This window comes from Emydura macquarii, unplaced genomic scaffold (assembly GCF_026122565.2).
Source record: "Emydura macquarii macquarii isolate MOO-44397 ecotype Brisbane River unplaced genomic scaffold, CSIRO-AGI_Emac_v2 contig_1836, whole genome shotgun sequence".
Taxonomy (NCBI): domain Eukaryota; kingdom Metazoa; phylum Chordata; order Testudines; family Chelidae; genus Emydura; species Emydura macquarii.
In genome coordinates, this window is record NW_027131973.1 from 174,192 (window position 1) to 193,024 (window position 18,833).

Sequence of the window (18,833 nt, forward strand, 5' to 3'; positions counted from 1 at the left end):
GGTTTGGGCTCTGCTCTGCATGTCAAGGTCCCAAGTCAGACAGGGTGTCTGTGCCAGAGCTCGGAATTAAATGTGAGTTGACTAAATCCTGGTACCCTGCCTTACCCACAAGACCCTCCTTCCTTTCCCCAGCCACAGGACAGGATGGGAGCAGAAGGTCACGATCAGGAACTTACAGAGATAAAAACTCTTCTAACTTTTCTGCTTCTTTTCTCCTAATCTCGTAAACAACAGCACCTGGTGGCCGGCATTTCCACGTATTAATTATGCATAGTTTAAATGAAATATTAAGCGATCAAACTCACTCAATTGTCCTGGGTCCTGAGTTTAGAACAGAATTTACTATTATTCTTCAGTCTTTGCTAGGGCTGGGATTGTGCCTGGGGATGTGAGGCGCACAGAGCAGGATGTGAACCCTGGGCACCTACAGGCTATAATATAAGTACTTGGATCTGGTATCTGAGGCATTTAACAGCACCAAAGCCATGCCCCAGCTGGATGGGCCTGCAGTTGGATTGGAGCAGTAGTTGGCTGTACAGGGATTCCTCACCCAAGGCTTAATGATAAAACCTAGCTTTCATATAGCATGTGCCATCAGGAGACTGATAAATTGAACAGTAATATGTCACCAGGACCAGATGGGATTCACCCAAGATTTCTGAAGGAACTCATATGTGAAATTTCAGGACTTCTAACTCTGGTATGTAACTTATCATTTAAATCAGCTTCTGTACCAGATGACTGGGACATAGGTACTGTAATGCCAGTTTTTTAAAAAGGCACCATTACAGGTCAGTAAATAACTTCATTGCCAGACAAACTGGTTGAAACTATAGAAAAGAACAGTATTAATACACTCGTAGATTAACATAATTTCCTGGGAAGAGTCAACATGGCTTTTGTCAAGAGAAATCATGCCTCACTAATATATCAGAATTCTTTGTGGGGGTCAACAAGCATGTGGACAAAGGTGATCCAGTGAATACAGTGTACATAGATTTTCAGAAAGCCTCTTAAGCAAACTAAACTGTCCTGGGATAAGAGGGAAGGTCCTCTCCTGGACCAGTAACTAGTTAAAAGTTAGCAAACAAAGGGTAGGAATAAATAGTCAGTTTTGAGAATGGAGATAGATAAATAGTGGTGCCTCCCGCGGTCTGTACTGGGATCAGTATAGTTCAACATATTCATAACTGATCTGAAAAAAGGATGATACAAAAAATGGCACAAAATTAGTTAACATAGTTAAGTCCAAAGGAAACTGCAAAGAGTTACAAAGGGATTTGACAAAACTGGGTAACTGGGCAACAAAATGGCAGAAGAAATGGAATGTTGATAAATGCAAAGTAAAGCACATTACAAAACATAATCCCAATTCTGTCTATAAAATGATGGGGTCTAAATTAGCTGTTACCACTCAGGCAAGAGATCTTGGTGCCATTGTACAAAGTTCTCTGAAAGCACCTGCTCAGTGTGCAGCAAGAGGCAAAAAAGCTAACCGAATGCTGGGAATCATTAGAAAAAAGATAGATAATAAGGAAACGAAGTCACAGGGAGGTGAAGTGACTTTGCTATCGTTACGCCACAGGCCAGTGGCAGAGCTGAGATTAGAAGCCACAGACTTGTCCACTGCTCTATCCACTAGGTCACACTGCCTCGCTATACGCAGGCACCACTGACTGGGATGCCTGTGGCAGCTGTTTAACTGCTCTCACAATTTCTCCACATGAGTCTGACACAAGTCAGTGCAGTTGAATAGTGTGAGGTGCACAGCAGCTGGGCTCTGTCTATGGCAACCAGTAGCCATCCAGCGTTAACCTCTGGGAAATCCTTGCATTTTTTCTCCCATTTAGTTCAGATCCAGAATCCGATTTGATGGTGGGCCTGACTCTTCGACAGCCGCACCCCTCGTGTTGCCTTATAAACCTGTGTAAAATAGGCACAAATGTTACCTAGTGCAAAGAGATGCATTTTACAGATGGATGGTGGGGAGCAGGCCAGAGAATCTAACCCCTTTAACTGCCTCCTTGCTATCCCCTCTATCCACAGTGCAGGGGGAAGCTCTGGGGTAGCGAGAATCCTGCCGGTCCAGCTGGGTGGCTGGTCCTGTGGTTTGGGCCCTGCTCTGTGTGTCAGGAGAGCTGGGTTTCATTCCCTTGCTCTGTGTGACCATGGACAACCTATGAATGTCTCTGAGACTCTGCACAAGCAGATAATAGCCCTGCCCTGCCCTGCCCTGCCCCACAGAGGTGGCAGGAGGATGAATACATTCAAGGTGCTCAGATACTCTGAGGAGGGGGCCAGGGGAGATCCTAAGATCAGGTCTGCCAGGGATCCAAAGAACAACGCCCCTGACATTTGGCTGTCAAAGGCCACAGCCTTACCACACCCTCCTGGGACAACTGGCCTCTGGGAATCCTAGTGAGTCCAACCCCTGGGTATCTGGGGCAGTTGTAGGGTGCTCATGGTGACTGTTGATCTGCTCCCCACAGTAAAGTGTAGGTGCTGGATCTCTGAGAGGAGGGTTGGAGTGTCATAGGGAAGACAAGGATTTCAGGCCATGCACCAGTCTGGTGTGCTCAAGCTATTGGGGCTGAATGGGTCTAACAGCCAAACAATGGAACAACGGCCACGGAGGCGTCATCTCTGTTGGCCTAGCTGGGAGAAAGCAGCCTCAGGATAAAGGTCAGTTTCACCCCTGGGCCTGTCACACAGACAGAGCTGAGCACGATGGTGACTGGGCCCAGGCTCACACAGGCAGGCTTTGAGAAAAGGCTACATCCTCAAGAAAGGGGCAAACAAATGGGAAGATGCTCTCTCAGAGACACAGGGAAACTAGGGTGGGTCCCAAAACTCCCTGGCTTCCTTTGGGCCGGTTCAGTTCCTGAATCTCCAGAGCAAAGCCTGTCTAACTTAGCCTGTAGTGATTGTTGTGATGGTGCTGAACCACTATGCAGTATTGCAATGGACAAGTTTGGTGAGCCTGAGTGCTAGAGAATTGTGGGAGCAGGGCCTCTTAGCACTAGACAGTGGAAAATCACTGAAAAGGCCAAACTCGCACTTGGCACTGACATAAGCCCTGCACGTTTGTCCCAGCCCTACATACACAGCTGTGCTGATCTGGAAGACCAGTGGTGATAGTCAGCCAATGGCCAGTTCGCCTGGTGTGTACACGTGGAGGTGGGTAATGATCAATCTGGGATTAAGTGACCTGGGTCAGCTGAACCTGTAGAGCAACATGATGTCAGGTGCCCGGGTGCGTAGTTAATGAAAAGGTGAATATCATCCCATCCCTTTAGTTCTCTTCCAAATTATGGATTAATTATGTTATGTTAGATGATATGCTAGCAGAGCATATTTTGCACATCTTGGGGTCATATGACTCCTTTGGAGAAAGGGTGTATTATTAGGAATATCACCTATCAGAAATCTATACACATATTTATATATTTATATTCAAAGAGGCTGCTGGACAAAGAGGGCCTTTAGGACCAGAGGGCCTCGGGGTAACCAAGACCCCACTACGAGGGACTCAGAAAATAGAGCAATTACCTGAAGGGACAAGGAAAGCAGAAAGAAATAGTCTTCACCTAGACATTGTAGCTATGGCTGCTTTGTTAGCTAATCAGGATCCTACGTGGGGCAGCAGAGTTCCTGAGGGTTTATGCTTTGGGGAATTGAGGCTTATTAAGGATAGTTTAGTCTGGCCTCCTCTATATCAGAGGCTGCAGAATTCACCCATTTACCCCTCTGCTGAGCCTGTTGGCTCCTGTTTGATGAAAGCCTAACTTGTGTTCATCTGTAAAGCACATCTTCCAGGAAGGCATCCAGACATGATTTGGAGATATCAGGAGAAGTCACCATTTCCCTTTTGAGTTTGTTCCATTGGTTAATCACCCAAAAATGTGCAAATAATTTCCAGATTTAATTTACCAGCCACTGGGATTCTTCAGATAACTTTCCCTGCTAGATTAAAGAGCCCTTCAGGACCCGGTATTTTGTCCCTGTGAAGGTGCTTGAATGCTATAATCAAGTCAGCGCTCAGTCTTTCTTTGGATAAGATATGCATGTTCGGCTCCTGAAAGCTGCCCCAGTTAGGCATTTTCTCCAGCCCCTCAAAACCTTTTGTTGCTCTTTCTGCACCGTCTCCAATCTTTCAAAATCCTTTGCAAAAATTGGAGGCACCGGAACTGGATGCAGTATTCCAACATTGGTTTCACCAACGTCATCTACAGAAGTGAAATCACCTTCCTACTTCTACTCGCTACACCTCTGTTCATACAGCCCAGGGTAAGTTGGAAAGGACAGAGGAGAAGAAAGAGCTGGGTGTATTAGTCAGGGCCAGGGTGACTGTGAGCCACCAAGGGATGTGGCTGTGAACAAGGCTAACAAGCTCCTAGAATGTATCAGGTCAGACAGGGAAGTATCAATATAATGATACAAGGCATGTGTGAGCCCTGCTGTGGAAAGCTCTGTGCAAATCTGGTCATTCATATTCAAGAAAGATGAATTCAGATTGGCCCAAGTGCAGAGAAGGTTTGGCTGTTTTAGCTTAACAAAACACAGGCTGAGCAGGGGTTGGATTGCTCTGTAAATACCTCTGGGGGTAAACACCAGGGAGGAAGAAGAGCTATTGAAGGAGCAGTGGGGGGCAAACAACTCAACTAGTTTTAAGATGAGCCTTGGCATGTTTCTGCCCTGGGGGATATGCCGGGGTCGCCTGCCATAGCTGTGGACCGGTCTGCCTGATCCAGGAGATCCCTTCCAGCCCTATGTTCCTAAGGGTCACTTTAGCCCATTCCGTGTCACACTGGATGCTCATGTTGGGTGGCTTGTCCACTCTGACCTCTGATCTGTGCCCTGGCTGTTGGATGATTTGTCCTGTAACAGATTTAGGAAAAAGCATGACTCGGCGTTACTATCTGGAAAGGAGTTGGTCATGTGTTCCTGTTTACTTAGTGATGTTACAGGAGTTAATTCCCTGAGTGTTTGGTAAATGGCATGCTGAGCTGCCAGTTGCCCGCACCCCAGCCTCTAGCCCCTAGAGATGAAGGATGGGTCAGAGGTTAAAGTGCTCTCCTAGGACTCTGAAGAACTGGCTTCCCTTCCATGCTCTTCCACAGCCTTCTTCTGTGACCTTGGACAACTCACTCCTTCCCTCTGTTCCTCCCTAATATGCATTTCAGTACAATTAAATGCAAAGAAACGCATCCAGAATCAAGGAATGCAGGATGGGGGGCTCTATCCTGGGAAGCAGTGACTCTGGTAAAGATTTGGGGGTTAAGCTGAACATGAGCTCCCAGTGCGATACTGGAGCTAAAAAAGCAAATGTGACGCGGGATGTACAAGCAGGGGAATCTTGAGGTAAGAGTAGAGAGGTTATTTTACCTCTGTATTTGGCACAGATGGGATCACTGCTGGAATATTGTGTCTATTTCTGGTGTCCACATTTCAAGAAGGATGTTGATACATTGGAGAAGGGCCAGGGAAGAGACACGAGAAGGATGAAAGGATTAGAAAACCTGCCTTACAGTGATAGACATAAAGTGCTCGATCTATTTAGTTGAACAAAAAGAAGGTTATGGGGTGACTTGATCACAGTCTGTAAGTATCTGCATGAAGAACAAATGTTTAACAATGGGCCCTTCAATCTACCAGAGAAAATTATAACATGATTCCATGGATGGAAGCTGAAGCAGACCAATTCAGACGAGAAATAAAGCGTAAATTTTGAACAAGGAGAGTAGTGATACCAATTTAATCATAGAATTATAGAAGGTTAGGGTTGGAAGGTACCTCAGGAGGTATCTAGTCCAACCCCCTTCTCAAAGCAGTACCAACCTCAGCTAAATCATCCAAGCCAGGGTTTCTCAAATCGCAGCTTAAATACCTCTAACGATGGAGATTTCACCATCTCGCTATGTAACCCATTCCAGTGTTTCACACCCCCCCTAGTGAAAATCTTTTTCCTAATATTCAACCTAGACCTTCCCCATTGCAACTTGAGATCATTGTTCCTTTTTCTGTCATCTACTACCACTGAGAACAGCCTAGATCCATCCTCCCTGGAACCCCCTTTCAGGTAGTTACAGCTATAGCCTTCCCAAATCTTTTTTTAAAAAAGTCCCCTGTACTGTAACCAGACCCTTTTTGTATCCTACTAAAGTCTTGGTCCCATTGATATCTTGTGGTTGTGAGTTCCACAGCCTGCTTGAGGACAGTGTGATTTTACAATTGTCACCTTCCCTCAAACAAACACTCAATCATCCTACAGGCTTCTATTTACCCTCACAGGACTCCATTCTCTCCCCAGACAAGGGTTCTGTAAATATTTGGCTCATTACAAGCTAACACAGACAGTTAATTCATCTCGGCGGGAGAGTCGTTGGTGTCACAATGAATAGTGCAAACGTCAGATTTCACTCATATGCAGTTAGTAACAGGTGATGGGCGTAAATATATAATCCCCTTACTTGCACCTCATCCTTACTCTTTGCTGAAACACAGACCAGTGGTTCTGTTGGCGCATTACTTTTTGGAAATTATCATGTATAGCAGAGTTATTGTGTGCAGGACCCTGCATTTAAGTGTTAGGAACAACTTCTGGTCAGTTACCAGAAGACAGTGTCATGCAACTGCTCACTGAAGAAAAAAATAATAGGATAAGCCCATTGCAAAAAGTAGTTGGAATACCTCTGAAATACTTTCTAATGCAAAGGCCATTAAGTAGTAAAGTTATCCCTGTTCCTTCCTGTACAGATTCCAACAACTTTGTGGCTGGCTTTTGAAAGGCATGCATGTAATGAAAGTTTAGTTGTAATAATTGTATTATGATGAAAAGATTTGGCATTACATTTATAGTACTATCTTTTAAGGACACACATGTAAGCCCATTCTTTCCCCTCAGATCTTCTTTCAGTGATGATTGCTCAGCTTATAGGGGGAACTAAAAGGTAGTGTGGGTCATCTGGATTTCTGGAGAATTTTAAAAGGTTTCAGCCTCTCGGCCCCCATTCATTCGCTTCTTATCACATATTAGTCTGGGAAATCCTATGCAACTAATAGCTCTTATATCATAGCGTTAATATTTGACTGGTTCCCATTAGAGTCTTTGTTGTCAATCTGCAGCCTTTATCTGGAGACGTGCAGGCTTTGGAATAAGCATATATGACAATCATTCCCTGCGCTCTCACTCTCTAGTACACTGGTTTTCAACCTTTTCTCATTTCCAGACATTTACAAAACTTCAAATGATGGCGTGAATCTAACACATAGTCTGCAAACCCCCTGGTGTCCTAGGACTGCAGGTTGAAAACCACTGGTCCAGTCCAGAGTAACCCCAGTATCTGTTCTAGTGCTACAGTGGGGGTTTGGGGAACGTGGTTTTAGAAGTGAAATGCATGTGTATTCATGGAAATCAAACTGCATTTCACACATGAAAGTCACCTATTGCTCTCTCTTTGGCTGACTCTGTACTGTACTGACAAAATACACGCCACCCTGGAACTGTATTGCAACAGACATGGAGCTGAGCTGCCATAATTATGAATGTGTATGTTAAACCCAATTCTTGGGCTGTTCATTGTCTGGGTATATTGGGTTAAATATAGGGATATTACCAGAATAGCTAGTCTTAGTTTAATAGCAGATTGCTGGAAAAGAAGCCTGAAAGGAAACAAGAGCTCAGGAATAGCCATCTGTCACTAAACACTTCAGGGAGGTTGAGAGACAAACCCTGAGCTTTGTGCTGTGCAGACCCCATTTCCAGGCTCCAGCCAAGTCACACAGCTTGTTCTGCCAGTGCTGGGAGTCTGTCCAGAGGTGGGGCAGCTGGTGCTGAGAAGCTCGTCAGACTAACAGACACACAGAGAATGCTGGGGAAATCAGAAGACACTCAGCCTGCCTTGTCCCCATCTGAGTTGAACGGCTTGAGAGACACGTACAGACTTGTTTTAAAACTCTTTTATTCTCTCCTGTAATGCTTTATTCCTACAGTCCAGACTAAACAATGCTTTGGTTGAGGAAGGCTGGTCCCTCTTGTCACCACAGGTCACAGGCTCCCAAAGGAAAGAACCACAGGGGCAGAACCTGCTGCTGCTGGGCAAACCAATTTGACTCTCAGTGTGTTGTAGCCCAGGGCCCAGTCTGAGAGTGGAAGAATGGTGGGATTTCACCCCAAGAGAGAGAATGGGAGGAGGTTGACATCTGGCATTCAGACACCAGAGAGGGGGCAGAGATGCAGGATGCCCTGTAAATGAGGGGCTGATACAGGGCAGAAATGTTGGAGCCATCATCCAGTCAGGAAAACAAAACTATTCCATGTGCCTTATACAAACATTTACCAGAAAGCAACACAGCTCTGAATTCCTACATTCATAATCAATCCAGAGAATAAAAGCTTTGAACAGGGATTTGCTCATTAAACTTCCAGGAGAAAATAAACCTTAAGGGATTTGGGAAATACTCACTGATATTGCATGGGCTCTTCTCCGTCCCAGAGCACACTGCACCTCTGGAAATGGGACCAATTGAGAAATCCTGACTCAGAGCTCAGGGTATTGGGGTTTTCACATTCTGAACTCTCTTTGCACCTGCACAACTGCTCTAGGACCATCTCCAGCTACCTGGGAGCACAAATCCATCGGAGATGTGCTACCAGGGCCTGTCACACTGCCCACAGGATCTGCTGAAGGGACCGTTGTAGAGAAAGGAGGGGCTGCATGGAGATAGGAAGGCTGCTTAGAGTAGCTGGTGAGGTATAGACTGGGTGGGAGGCTGACACCTTTCCATACCCATAGTGCAGCCATAGACTAAGTTAGTGTAAGATTCATTGCTTGTATGAGAAAAAGGCAGATGATAAAACTCCAAATTCTCTAGGGGATATGGGCAGGGCCATGGCAACTGAATTTTCAGTGGAAAATGATCAGCTTTTTATGAAAACGCACCCCAAAAATGGATGAAATGGAAACATTTTACTGTGGGTCAAAATTTTTCATGGGAGAAATTCCTCTGTTTTCCAGCCCAGCTCTAGCTCAAAGAGTGAGCTTCTGTCACTCATGTTACCGGACCATACACCTCTGGTCACCCAGAGCAGGGTGTTGTAATAGTGCAGCTCTTCTCATCTGGCCTCATGGAGGAGCATCCAGGAGTAACTTGAGCGGTGCTGCAACCCCATGTGCCCCCCGGCAACACCACTCATTCATGGGGTGGCAAAGCCACCCACTCAAACTTGGCCTGCTGGCTTTGCTCGGCTTTAATGATATAAAGAGTGCTATAATTCCTGAGGGCAGAGAACAGGTACAATGAGCACAGAAGAAACACCAGCCAAACGTGGACTGTTTTGAGACCTGGGACTGCAATCAAAATGAAGGTGGAAGAGCTGAAGCTATTGTTGGAAGCTGACATGGGTGAGTATGATGGAATTGTCCAGTTGCCTTTACAGAATCATGGAATGAAAACTATTGTAGTTATTGGCATCACAGTGAGTGTTATCAGAATCAGTCCCTCAGTGTCTCTAGGGGGTTTTAGTCTGCAAATATTTCCCAGTACATTGCATCAGTACTAGCACCTGTAGGCCCTCATTTTAGAACAACAGATAGCCACATGTCAGGGTGTTGCTATTTGATGCCTGACAGATGTGATCTTAGGGTCTCCTCTGGCCTCCTCCTCAAAGTATCTGCGAACCTTAAACATATTCGTCCTCCCACCCTCTCTGTGAGGCAGGGCAGGGTGGGGCAGGGCTATTATCCTCTTGTGTAGATGCTCAGAGACAGTCGGTGGTTTGTCCATGGTCACACAGGACAAGGGAATGAACCCAGCTCTCCTGACACACAGAGCAGATACCAAACCACAGGACCAGCCTCCCAGGTGGACCAGCTGGATTCTCGCATCCCTAGAGCTTGAACCATTGCTCCTAGTTCTGACAGCTGCTACCACTAAGAACAGCCTAGCTGCATCCTCCCTGGAACCCCCTTTCAGGTAGTTGAAGGCTGCTATCAGATCCCCCCTCACTCTTCTCTTCTGCAGACTAAACAAGCCCAGTTCCCTCTGTGACCCATCCGTGCCCAGGGTAGCCACCTGATAATGCCAAGGTCAGGGCAGGCTGTAAAAGGACAGGAAATTCTCCCAGCACTGGTGGGTGGCACTGAAGTAAGACTTCCCAACCAGCCTCAGACTGTGCTTCTGATTCCCCACACTGGTTATCAAGAAGCCAGTATACAAATGCACACAGCCCCCTTTACTGCATTTCAGCCTCTGGATCCCAATCGGCCACTAGGTCCAGTAAAGAGACCAGTTATTTAAACTCTATGCTCTTTACTAAAAAGGTTCCCTCTGACCTCAAGGGTCAGCCACAGTACCAGATCAATATAAGTTTGGATCTTAGCCAAAATACTACGCTACCAGCCAATCCTGTAGTAACTAAAACTAAAGGTTTATTGTAAAAAGAAAGAAACAAATCATGAGAGAAATGTTAAAGGGTGAAAGCAAATCAGATACATACAAATGATTGAAAGTCCATATACATCCAGTTTCTGCGAGAATTGTGGAGTTGCAGGCTTGTACAGTTCCTCTGGTATATATCCAGTGCCTGGATGGGTCTTAGTCTTTCGGTTCACTTGCAAAATGAATTGATCCAGAGGTAGGTATGTGTCTGTAGCTGAAAAGGAACAAAGACAAAATGGTTTCCCAGGCCATTGCCTTATATATCTTCCGGCCCTGGAAATGCTGTCTGTGGAGTTTTACAGGAACTAAAATGCAGTCCAGAGTCACAGGGGCCAATCCTGGTAACTCTTCAGGTATGCCTTCAGTTTCTTCCTCGGCCGCTTGCATCCCTGTGTGTCTTAATGGGCCATTAAGAAAGGTATTGTTCTGCCGCCCCTCTGTCTGGGATTTTTCCCAGCCAGCCCAAATTGACATACAGAAATATCAAATACATCCATAACTTCCATTTTACATATAATACATGAACATAAGCATCATCATCTTACTCAGCACATCACATCCTTTCTAACAGTACCTGACATGGCACATCTTACATGAATCATTATGATTTTATCATATTAATGTTAAACCATATACTAAATGCCCCCCCAATCAAACAAGTATGACACCCTCAGCCTCTCCTCATAAAATATGTGCTCCTCCCCCTCATCTATGGCCCCAGGCAATCACATTCTGCAGGTGTATTTCCCCAGTTTCTCACAAAGCTCTTTGGTTTTGACCCCATAAATGATAGGGTTCAGCATGGGGGGCACAAGGAGATAGAGGTTGGCCAAGAGGATGTGAACATGGGCAGCGATGCCATTACCAAACCTGTGTGTCAGAGCAGAGAAGAGACTGGGAGTATAAGACATCAGCACCACACAGATGTGGGCTGTGCAGGTGTTGAGGGCTTTCCGGTGGGCTTTTTGGGAGGAGATCCTGAGGATGGCCCTGATGATCAGCCCGTAAGACAGGCCAATGAGTGTCAGGTCTAACACGATGTTCACAACTGTTATCACCAAGCTGTACATTCGGTTGACTGTGGTGTCCCCACACGACATCTTCACCACAGCGATGTGCTCGCAGTACGTGTGGGGGATAACGCGGTTGGTGCAGAATGGCAGCCTCCGCAGTAGCAGGGGCTGGGGCAGAATGAAGAGAACAGCTCGTATCAAACCCACTAGCCCTAGCTTAGCTATTCGTGCGTTGGTGAGGATGGTGGTGTATCTCAGAGGGTCACATATGGCGACGTAGCGATCAAAGGCCATTATTACGAGGACGGCTGAGTGCATAGCAGCAACCGTGTGGACGAAGAACATCTGGGTGAGGCAGCCATCCACAGGGATGCGTTTGAGACGGAACCAAAATATGCTCAGTGCCTTCGGCGCGATGCAGGTAGACTGGCCGATGTCTGTGAGTGCCAGCATGCAGAGCAGCAAGAACATGGGCTTGTGCAGGGTCTGCTCTTTGCTCACAACAAACAGAACCGTGACATTTCCCAACAAGCCGATGATGTAGATCACAGAGAAAGGGATGGAAATCCAGATGTGGGCAGCTTCCAGCCCTGGGATGCCGTTTAGGATGAATGTGGACGGGTCGGAGGGGGTGAGGTTGAAAGTCTCCATAAGGTGGTTGAGGCACCGATCAGACTCAGAAATGCTCAGGGTGCCTGTGAAGGGAGAGAAGCCCCGCGAGTTGGTTATGCACATGATAACAAAGAACACGGTAAATGTTTTATAGTTACTAACAATCTAGAAAGGGGGGTGATGTAGTGGTGGTTATCTGTTTTAGACCACCAGACCAGGAGGATGAGGTAGATGAGGCTTTCTTCAGTCAAATAGGGAAAGTTTCTAGTTAATAGCACCTGGTTCTCATTGGGGACTTCAATGTCCCTGACATCTGCTGGAAGAGCAATACAGCAGAGAACAGATAATCCAGGAAGTTTTTGGAGAGTGTTGCAGACAACTTCCTGGTGCAAGTGCTGGTGCAAGCAGCTAGAGGCCGTGCTTCTCTTGATTTGCTGCTTCCAAACAGGGAAGATTTGGTAGGGGAAGTAGAAGTGGGTGGCAACCTAGGCAGCAATGACAATGAGATGGTCGAGTTCAGGATCCTGACAAAAGGAAGAAAGGAGAACAGCAGGATACGGACCATGGATTTCAGAAAAGCAGACTTTGATTCCCTCAGGGAGCTGATGGGTAGGATCCTCTGGGAGGCTAGTATGTGGGGGAAATAAATCCAAGGGAGCTGGCTGTATTTTAAAGAACCTTATTGAGAACACAGGAACAAACCATCCCAATGAGCAGAAAGAATAGCAAATATGGTAGGCGACCAGCTTGGCTTAAAAAAGAAGTCTTTGGTGAGCTTAAACACAAAAAAGAAGCTTACAAGAAGTGGAAGCTTGGTCAGATGATTAGGGAGGATTATAAAAATACTGCTTGAACATTCAGGAATGAAATCAGGAAGGCCAAAGCAATTGGAGTTGCAGCTAGCAAGGGACGTGAAGGGGAAAAGAAGGGTTTCTATAGGCATGTTACCAGCAAAAGGAAGATTAGGGAAAGTGGGGGACCCTTACATAATGGGGGAGGCAAACTACTGACAGAGAATGTGGAGAAAGATGAGGTACTCAATGCCTTTTTTGCCTCCGTGTTCACAGACAAGTTCAGCTCCCAGACTACTGCACTGGGCGGCACAGAATGGGAAGGAGGTGAACATCCTTCAGTGCTGAAGGAACAGGTTCAGGACTATTTAGAAAGAATGGACAGGCACAAGTCGAGATGCAATGCATCCGAGGGTGCTGAGGAAGTTGACTGATGTGATTTGAGAGCCATCGGTTATTATCTTTGGAAGCTCGTGGCATTTGGGGGAGGTCCCTGGTGATTGGAAAAAGGCAAATATAGTGCCCATCTTCAAGAAAGGGAAGAAAGAGGATCCAGGGAACTACAAACCAGACAGCCTCACCTCAATCCCTGAAAAAAATCATGGAGCAGGTCCTCAAGGAATCCATTTTAAGGCACTTGGAAGAGAGGAAGGTGATCAGGAACAGTCAGCATGGATTCACCAAGGGAAAGTCATACCTGACCAACATGATTGCTTTTTATGAAGAGGTGACTGGCTCTGTTGATGTAGGGAAAGCGGTGGATGTGATATACCTTGACCTTAGCAAAGCTTTTGATACTGTCTCTCACAGTATTCTTATCAGTAAGTTAAAGAAGTATGGGTTGGATGAATGGACTATGAAAATGGATAGAGAACTGGCTAGAGCATAGGGCTCAACGAGTAGTGATCAATGGCTCCATGTCTAGCTGGCAACCGGTCACAAGCGGAGTGCCCCAGGGGTCGGTCCTGGGGCCGGTTTTGTTCAACATCTTCATTAATGATCTGGAGGATGGGGTAGATTGCACCCTCAGCAAGTTTGCGGATGACACTAAGCTGGGGGGAGTGGTAGATACCCTGAAAGGTAGGGATAGGATACAGAAGGACCTAAACAAACTGGAGGATTGGGCCAAAAGAAATCTAATGAGGTTCAACAAAGAAAAGTGCAGAGGAAGAATCCCATGCACAGCTATAGACTGGGGACCGATGAGCTATGCAGCAGTTCTGCAGAAAAGGACCTGGGGGTAACTGTGGATAAAAAGCTGGATATGAGTCAGCAGTGTGCCCTGGTTGTCAAGAAGGCCAATAGCATATTGGGCTGCATTAGGAGGGGCATGGCCAGCAGGACGCGGGAAGTGATTATTCCCCTCTATTCAGCATTGGTGAGGCCGCATTTAGAGTATTGTGTCCAGTTTTGGGCCCCCCACTACAAAAATGATGTAGACAAGTTGGAGAGAGTACAGCGGAGGGCAACAAAAATGGTTAGGGGGCTGGAGCACAGGACTTATGAGGAGAGGCTAAGGGAACTGGGTTTGTTTAGTCTGCAAAAGAGAAGAATGAGGGGGATTTGATAGCAGCCTTTAACTACCTGAAAGGGGGTTCCAGGGAGGATGGGGCTAGGCTGTTCTCAGTGGTGGCAGATGACAGAACAAGGAGCAACAGCCTCAAGTTGCAGTTGGGGAGGTCTAGGTTGGACATTAGGAAAAAGTTTTTTTATTAGGAGGGTGGTGAAGCACTGGAATGGGTTACCTAGGGAGGTGGTGGAATCTCCATCTTTAGAGGTTTTTAAGCTGAGGCTTGACAAAGCCCTGGCTGTGATGATATAGCTGAGGTTAGTCCTGCTTTGAGCAGGGGGTTGGACTAGATGATCTCCTGAGGTCCCTTCCAAGTCTAATATTCTATGATACTATGATTCTAAAATGTTTAAGAAAACACAGCCTAGAAATATCCCCAAGGAAAAGAAGGAAGCGCTGCCTTTTGTACAAGAATTTACACCATTTAAGCAGCTTTTGCAAAAGTTTGGGCAGAGAACTCTGGACACCAGAAGAACTGTCATTTAATCCGGGATACGGACTGGGATGTGGGTTCAAATGCTCTGGCCCACGGAGCCCCACTTGATACTGTCTATATTTTTCTTGGCTTAGGCTTTCCTAATTCCTCTGCTACTGCCTCTCTCTCTCTCTCTCTCTCTCTCTCTTCTCTCTTTCTACCCCCCCGCCTTTCTACCCATTTTCCCCCAAAGGAATGGTCTGTGAATCCTGACTGAAATAATTTGAATATGGATGATTTAGTTAAAATCCCAAAAGGAAAAAAAGTGTTTCTTTGGAACTTAACAGCCTCCAAATGATTAAAAGGAAAGGTAATGTGTATGCAGCTGGTTAAATATAATTAGTTCGGTGCAAGGAGAAAAAAATGTGTGTGCAAATACATTGTGTAAATCTGTCACGTTTTAAGGACCTAAACTAATATTTCTGGTTTGTAAAACCCTGTTTTGTAAGTTTAAGATAAATTGGTTTTGTTTTGGATTTTTTAAATAACGCCACAAAACTCCATTTGAATCTTTCATTCAAAGTTGCAAAACTGGCAAACACTTTTTTGCCAAAAAAGGTCAATTAGTTCTGTTTGGCTTTGTTATTCAGCATTTAACCCTTGAGAGGTACCTCAGTGCTTTATAGGTTTAATATCGTTTTAAATAAGAACCAAAGAATGTGGCCATGGCTGTGGAGGGGCAGCCAAAAACAGGAGAATGGGAAAAGATTCTGGATTCTTTTTGTTTTTTTGGTTACAAAATAGCAGATCAGAGCTGCAGTAAAAGAATAAGAAATTAAAAAGAAAGTGTCTCCTAGGAGCAGCATAATGGGTAAGATGCAAATCACTGAACCTTAAGGTGACTTTGAGTAATTAGACTGTCACTTTGGTAAGGGTACATGAAAACTCTAAGCACAAAACAAACAGTTACACCTTATGTAAAAATTGATATGATTAATTTAACATTATAGAGAAGTTAAATTATGAAAGAAATGTGCATTTTCCCATGACATATGCAGTGTATATTGTAGAAGGGTTGAAAAAAATGTAAACCAAAAATCCTACAAGATCTCATAAAGGAACCAGGATAGGTTTTGTTTTCTTTTTCAGATCACTGTGTGCTTTAAGAACAAACAAAACACTTACAACCAGTGGTGTCTGTTGATGCAAATTACATAGCTGATATGCCAGGGAAAGAGGAGAACTGTCCAGAGATGGTAGCACAAAGGGGCTGCATGCACATAATGGACACAAAAGAAAAATAAGAATCAAGTCCCTGCTAACAAGACTCCCTTAAAAACTTATCCCACCAGAACTCCAAGGATGTAATTAAATGAAAGCCTATGCAAAGATTCCAAAAGGATAATGAACACCCTAGCCCCAGAGACAAATTGTCTAAATAAAAGGCACGGTATAACAAAATACTTACAAACACCCACTTGTAATACTTGTCAGAGATTTGATGCTAATGTTATTGTTATTATTAAACCCTGAAATAAATTTAATATTAATGAGTAACTCTGCAACAATGTATAATGTGGATAGATTTTAGGGGGGGGAAATGGTAACTGAAAACACACCTCATCTTAAAAAGCCTTATGGTAATGATACTTCTCAACTATTACCTGTAAATAATCTTTAAACTTGGCACAGCAGAGAAAACATTACAAACCTGGCCTGCTGTATAAAAAGGGAAACTGAGGTACCCGTTAATTTCATGAATAAAAAGAAAAGGAAGATTCACCCTAAAACCTTAAAAGGTAGAAGCCATTACAAACCTGGCCTGCCTATAGAACAAAAACACAGGAAAATATGAGGGTAATTCCTCTGTTTTGCTTGCAATCAAAAAGGAGATTTGTAAAAGAAAGGGGTATTTTAATCAATAATTTGCCATCCCCTCAGAAGGGGGTATAAAAATGTTCTTTTTATCTTTCAGAACTTCAGGAAAAGCTGGCCTCAGCAAAACAGCTAAAGAACAAAATCATGGATCTACTGTTGCAACAAAGATTGTGTTTTGTGTTTTATGTGTTGTTTGTCTTGTTACTAATATTGTTGTGTATGGTATCGTGTTTAAAAAAAAGAAGCGAGGTACTGCATGAAGCAGAAAAAAATCAATGAGCATTGTAACTGTATTTACAAAAACATCCTCTATCAGGTAGGAAAGAGGAGAAATAAAGGGAGAAATCAAGTTCAATGAATTTGGAAGGAAAAGGGGTCCTGAAAATAGACGTCTTGGCAGAAGTAATAGTGCCAGTTAAATTTGTTATCAGAGTCCTATGAAAAATGCCTTCTGTGACACCCTGGAAGCCTCTGAAAATTTCAGTAAGCCCTAAGCAAACCACCAGCCAGGGTTTGTGATGAATTTGCTGAGCCCCAAGAGGGAGGGGAGCTCAAAGCACAGTTAAAAGCTCAAGAGTCCTCTCCCAGGGAAAAAGGGAAGGGAGAAAAAGGACTGAGGCCTGGCTGTGTCTGAGAATAAGTTAATTAAATTAGCTGAAATGTTTAGTGATACCTCCCAGATAGGGAGGGGGAAGGTTGTTCTGCTTTGTGTTTCAGATTAACAACATCTGAATGCTGGAAGATCTTATAGCAAGGACTCAAAAAAAAAAAAAAAAAAAAAAAAAAAAAAAAAGGTCGTGGGCTTTGTTTTGTGGGTGGTAAGAGATGACCAGGGAAAAAAAAAAAAACCCATAAAATTGAAAGCCTGTTAAAAAAAAGAAAAGTGAAATGTAAATATGAATGCCTTCCAGCCACATGAAACTATGGGTCTCATTCTGCAATTGTCATCTTGGAACATCGGATTCCTGACTGACAGAGGCCTGGCTCCCTCCTCGTGCCCAGCCTAGTCGGCCACTGGGCTGACTCGAGCAATGCATAAAAGGACTGGTCATTGTATCACAGCAGCTTGCAGAACTTTATGAATGTGTGTGTGAATGTGACGGCTTTTTCGTATTCTTACATGTACAATAAATGTGGCATAATGCCTTGTGCCCCTGAATATGCTCCTGCCAGTCTTTTCTTTTAGAAGTATAACAAGAGGACGTGGAGACTAAAAAGAGCCAGCGCAAGTAACTCTTCCTCAAAAAGACACAAAGCTTTAATATATACCCACCAGTTAGAAACCCAGACACAACTTCCTGCTGTTGCTTTTCCATGTTGGCCATTGCTGAAGTCTGGTCACAGGAGGAGGGATGGGCTGGATGGAGGAAGGTGTCAGAGACAATCTACTACAGTGTGTCCACATTACATTACAGCCTGAGACACACCCTGCTCAGGAGATTGCAGGAGGGCCAGTTACACCTCTTTGGTGTGTGAATTAGGCAGGATGTCCATTCCCTATTTCGCCCTGTTTCAGGACTCTGCACCACTGCAATCTGGATACTGCACGTCCCACCCCACACTGTGTGTGCTTGGATCTACCCCAGTGAGATTTCCAAAACTGCCTGGTTTCCTTTAAGCCAGAAACTTACTTTTATTTTTCTGCATTTTGGTATGGAACTAGAGAGGCAGGGGAACAGACAGAGCAGACCCAGTGCCCCAGTTTTTTACTCTAATTGTTTTGAACGTCTAAGCTGTGAGTTTAAGATTTCAGATACTCTCCTCTCAGTTCTCCTCTGGTCCAGATGAGCTCATCCATCCTTAGAGGCCGTAGGACGACTCCAGTATGAGTCACTGGAGGCTCATGGCCGGTGAAAATCAGGCCTTTTATTTAAGTTCCTAAATGTGGATTTAGGGTGAAATCCTGGCCCTGACGGGAGTTTTGCCATTGATATGAATGGGACCAAGATTTCACCCTTAGTGTAGTACTTTAGTCTCCCTGCTGTGAAGATCCTGGCTTCAGGTCCTGCAGCAGCGAGAGCTATTCTGTTAAGGTGCTGAAAGAGTCTAAAAGAAGACCCCCAGTTTAGGTGGAGCTCTGAGACCGGGCATGAAAGATGGGGATTTCAAAACAC

At 44.9% G+C, this 18,833-nt stretch overlaps 1 protein-coding gene across 1 annotated transcript; it reads right to left on the reverse strand.

The window, feature by feature from the left end:
* Positions 1-11,165: 11,165 nt before the first annotated feature.
* Positions 11,166-12,104, reverse strand: LOC137159297 (olfactory receptor 52P1-like). Its single transcript, XM_067557454.1, has one exon. The coding sequence runs from the start codon at positions 12,102-12,104 to the stop codon at positions 11,166-11,168; it is 939 nt and encodes a 312-aa protein (XP_067413555.1).
* Between the last annotated feature and the right edge of the window lie 6,729 nt (positions 12,105-18,833).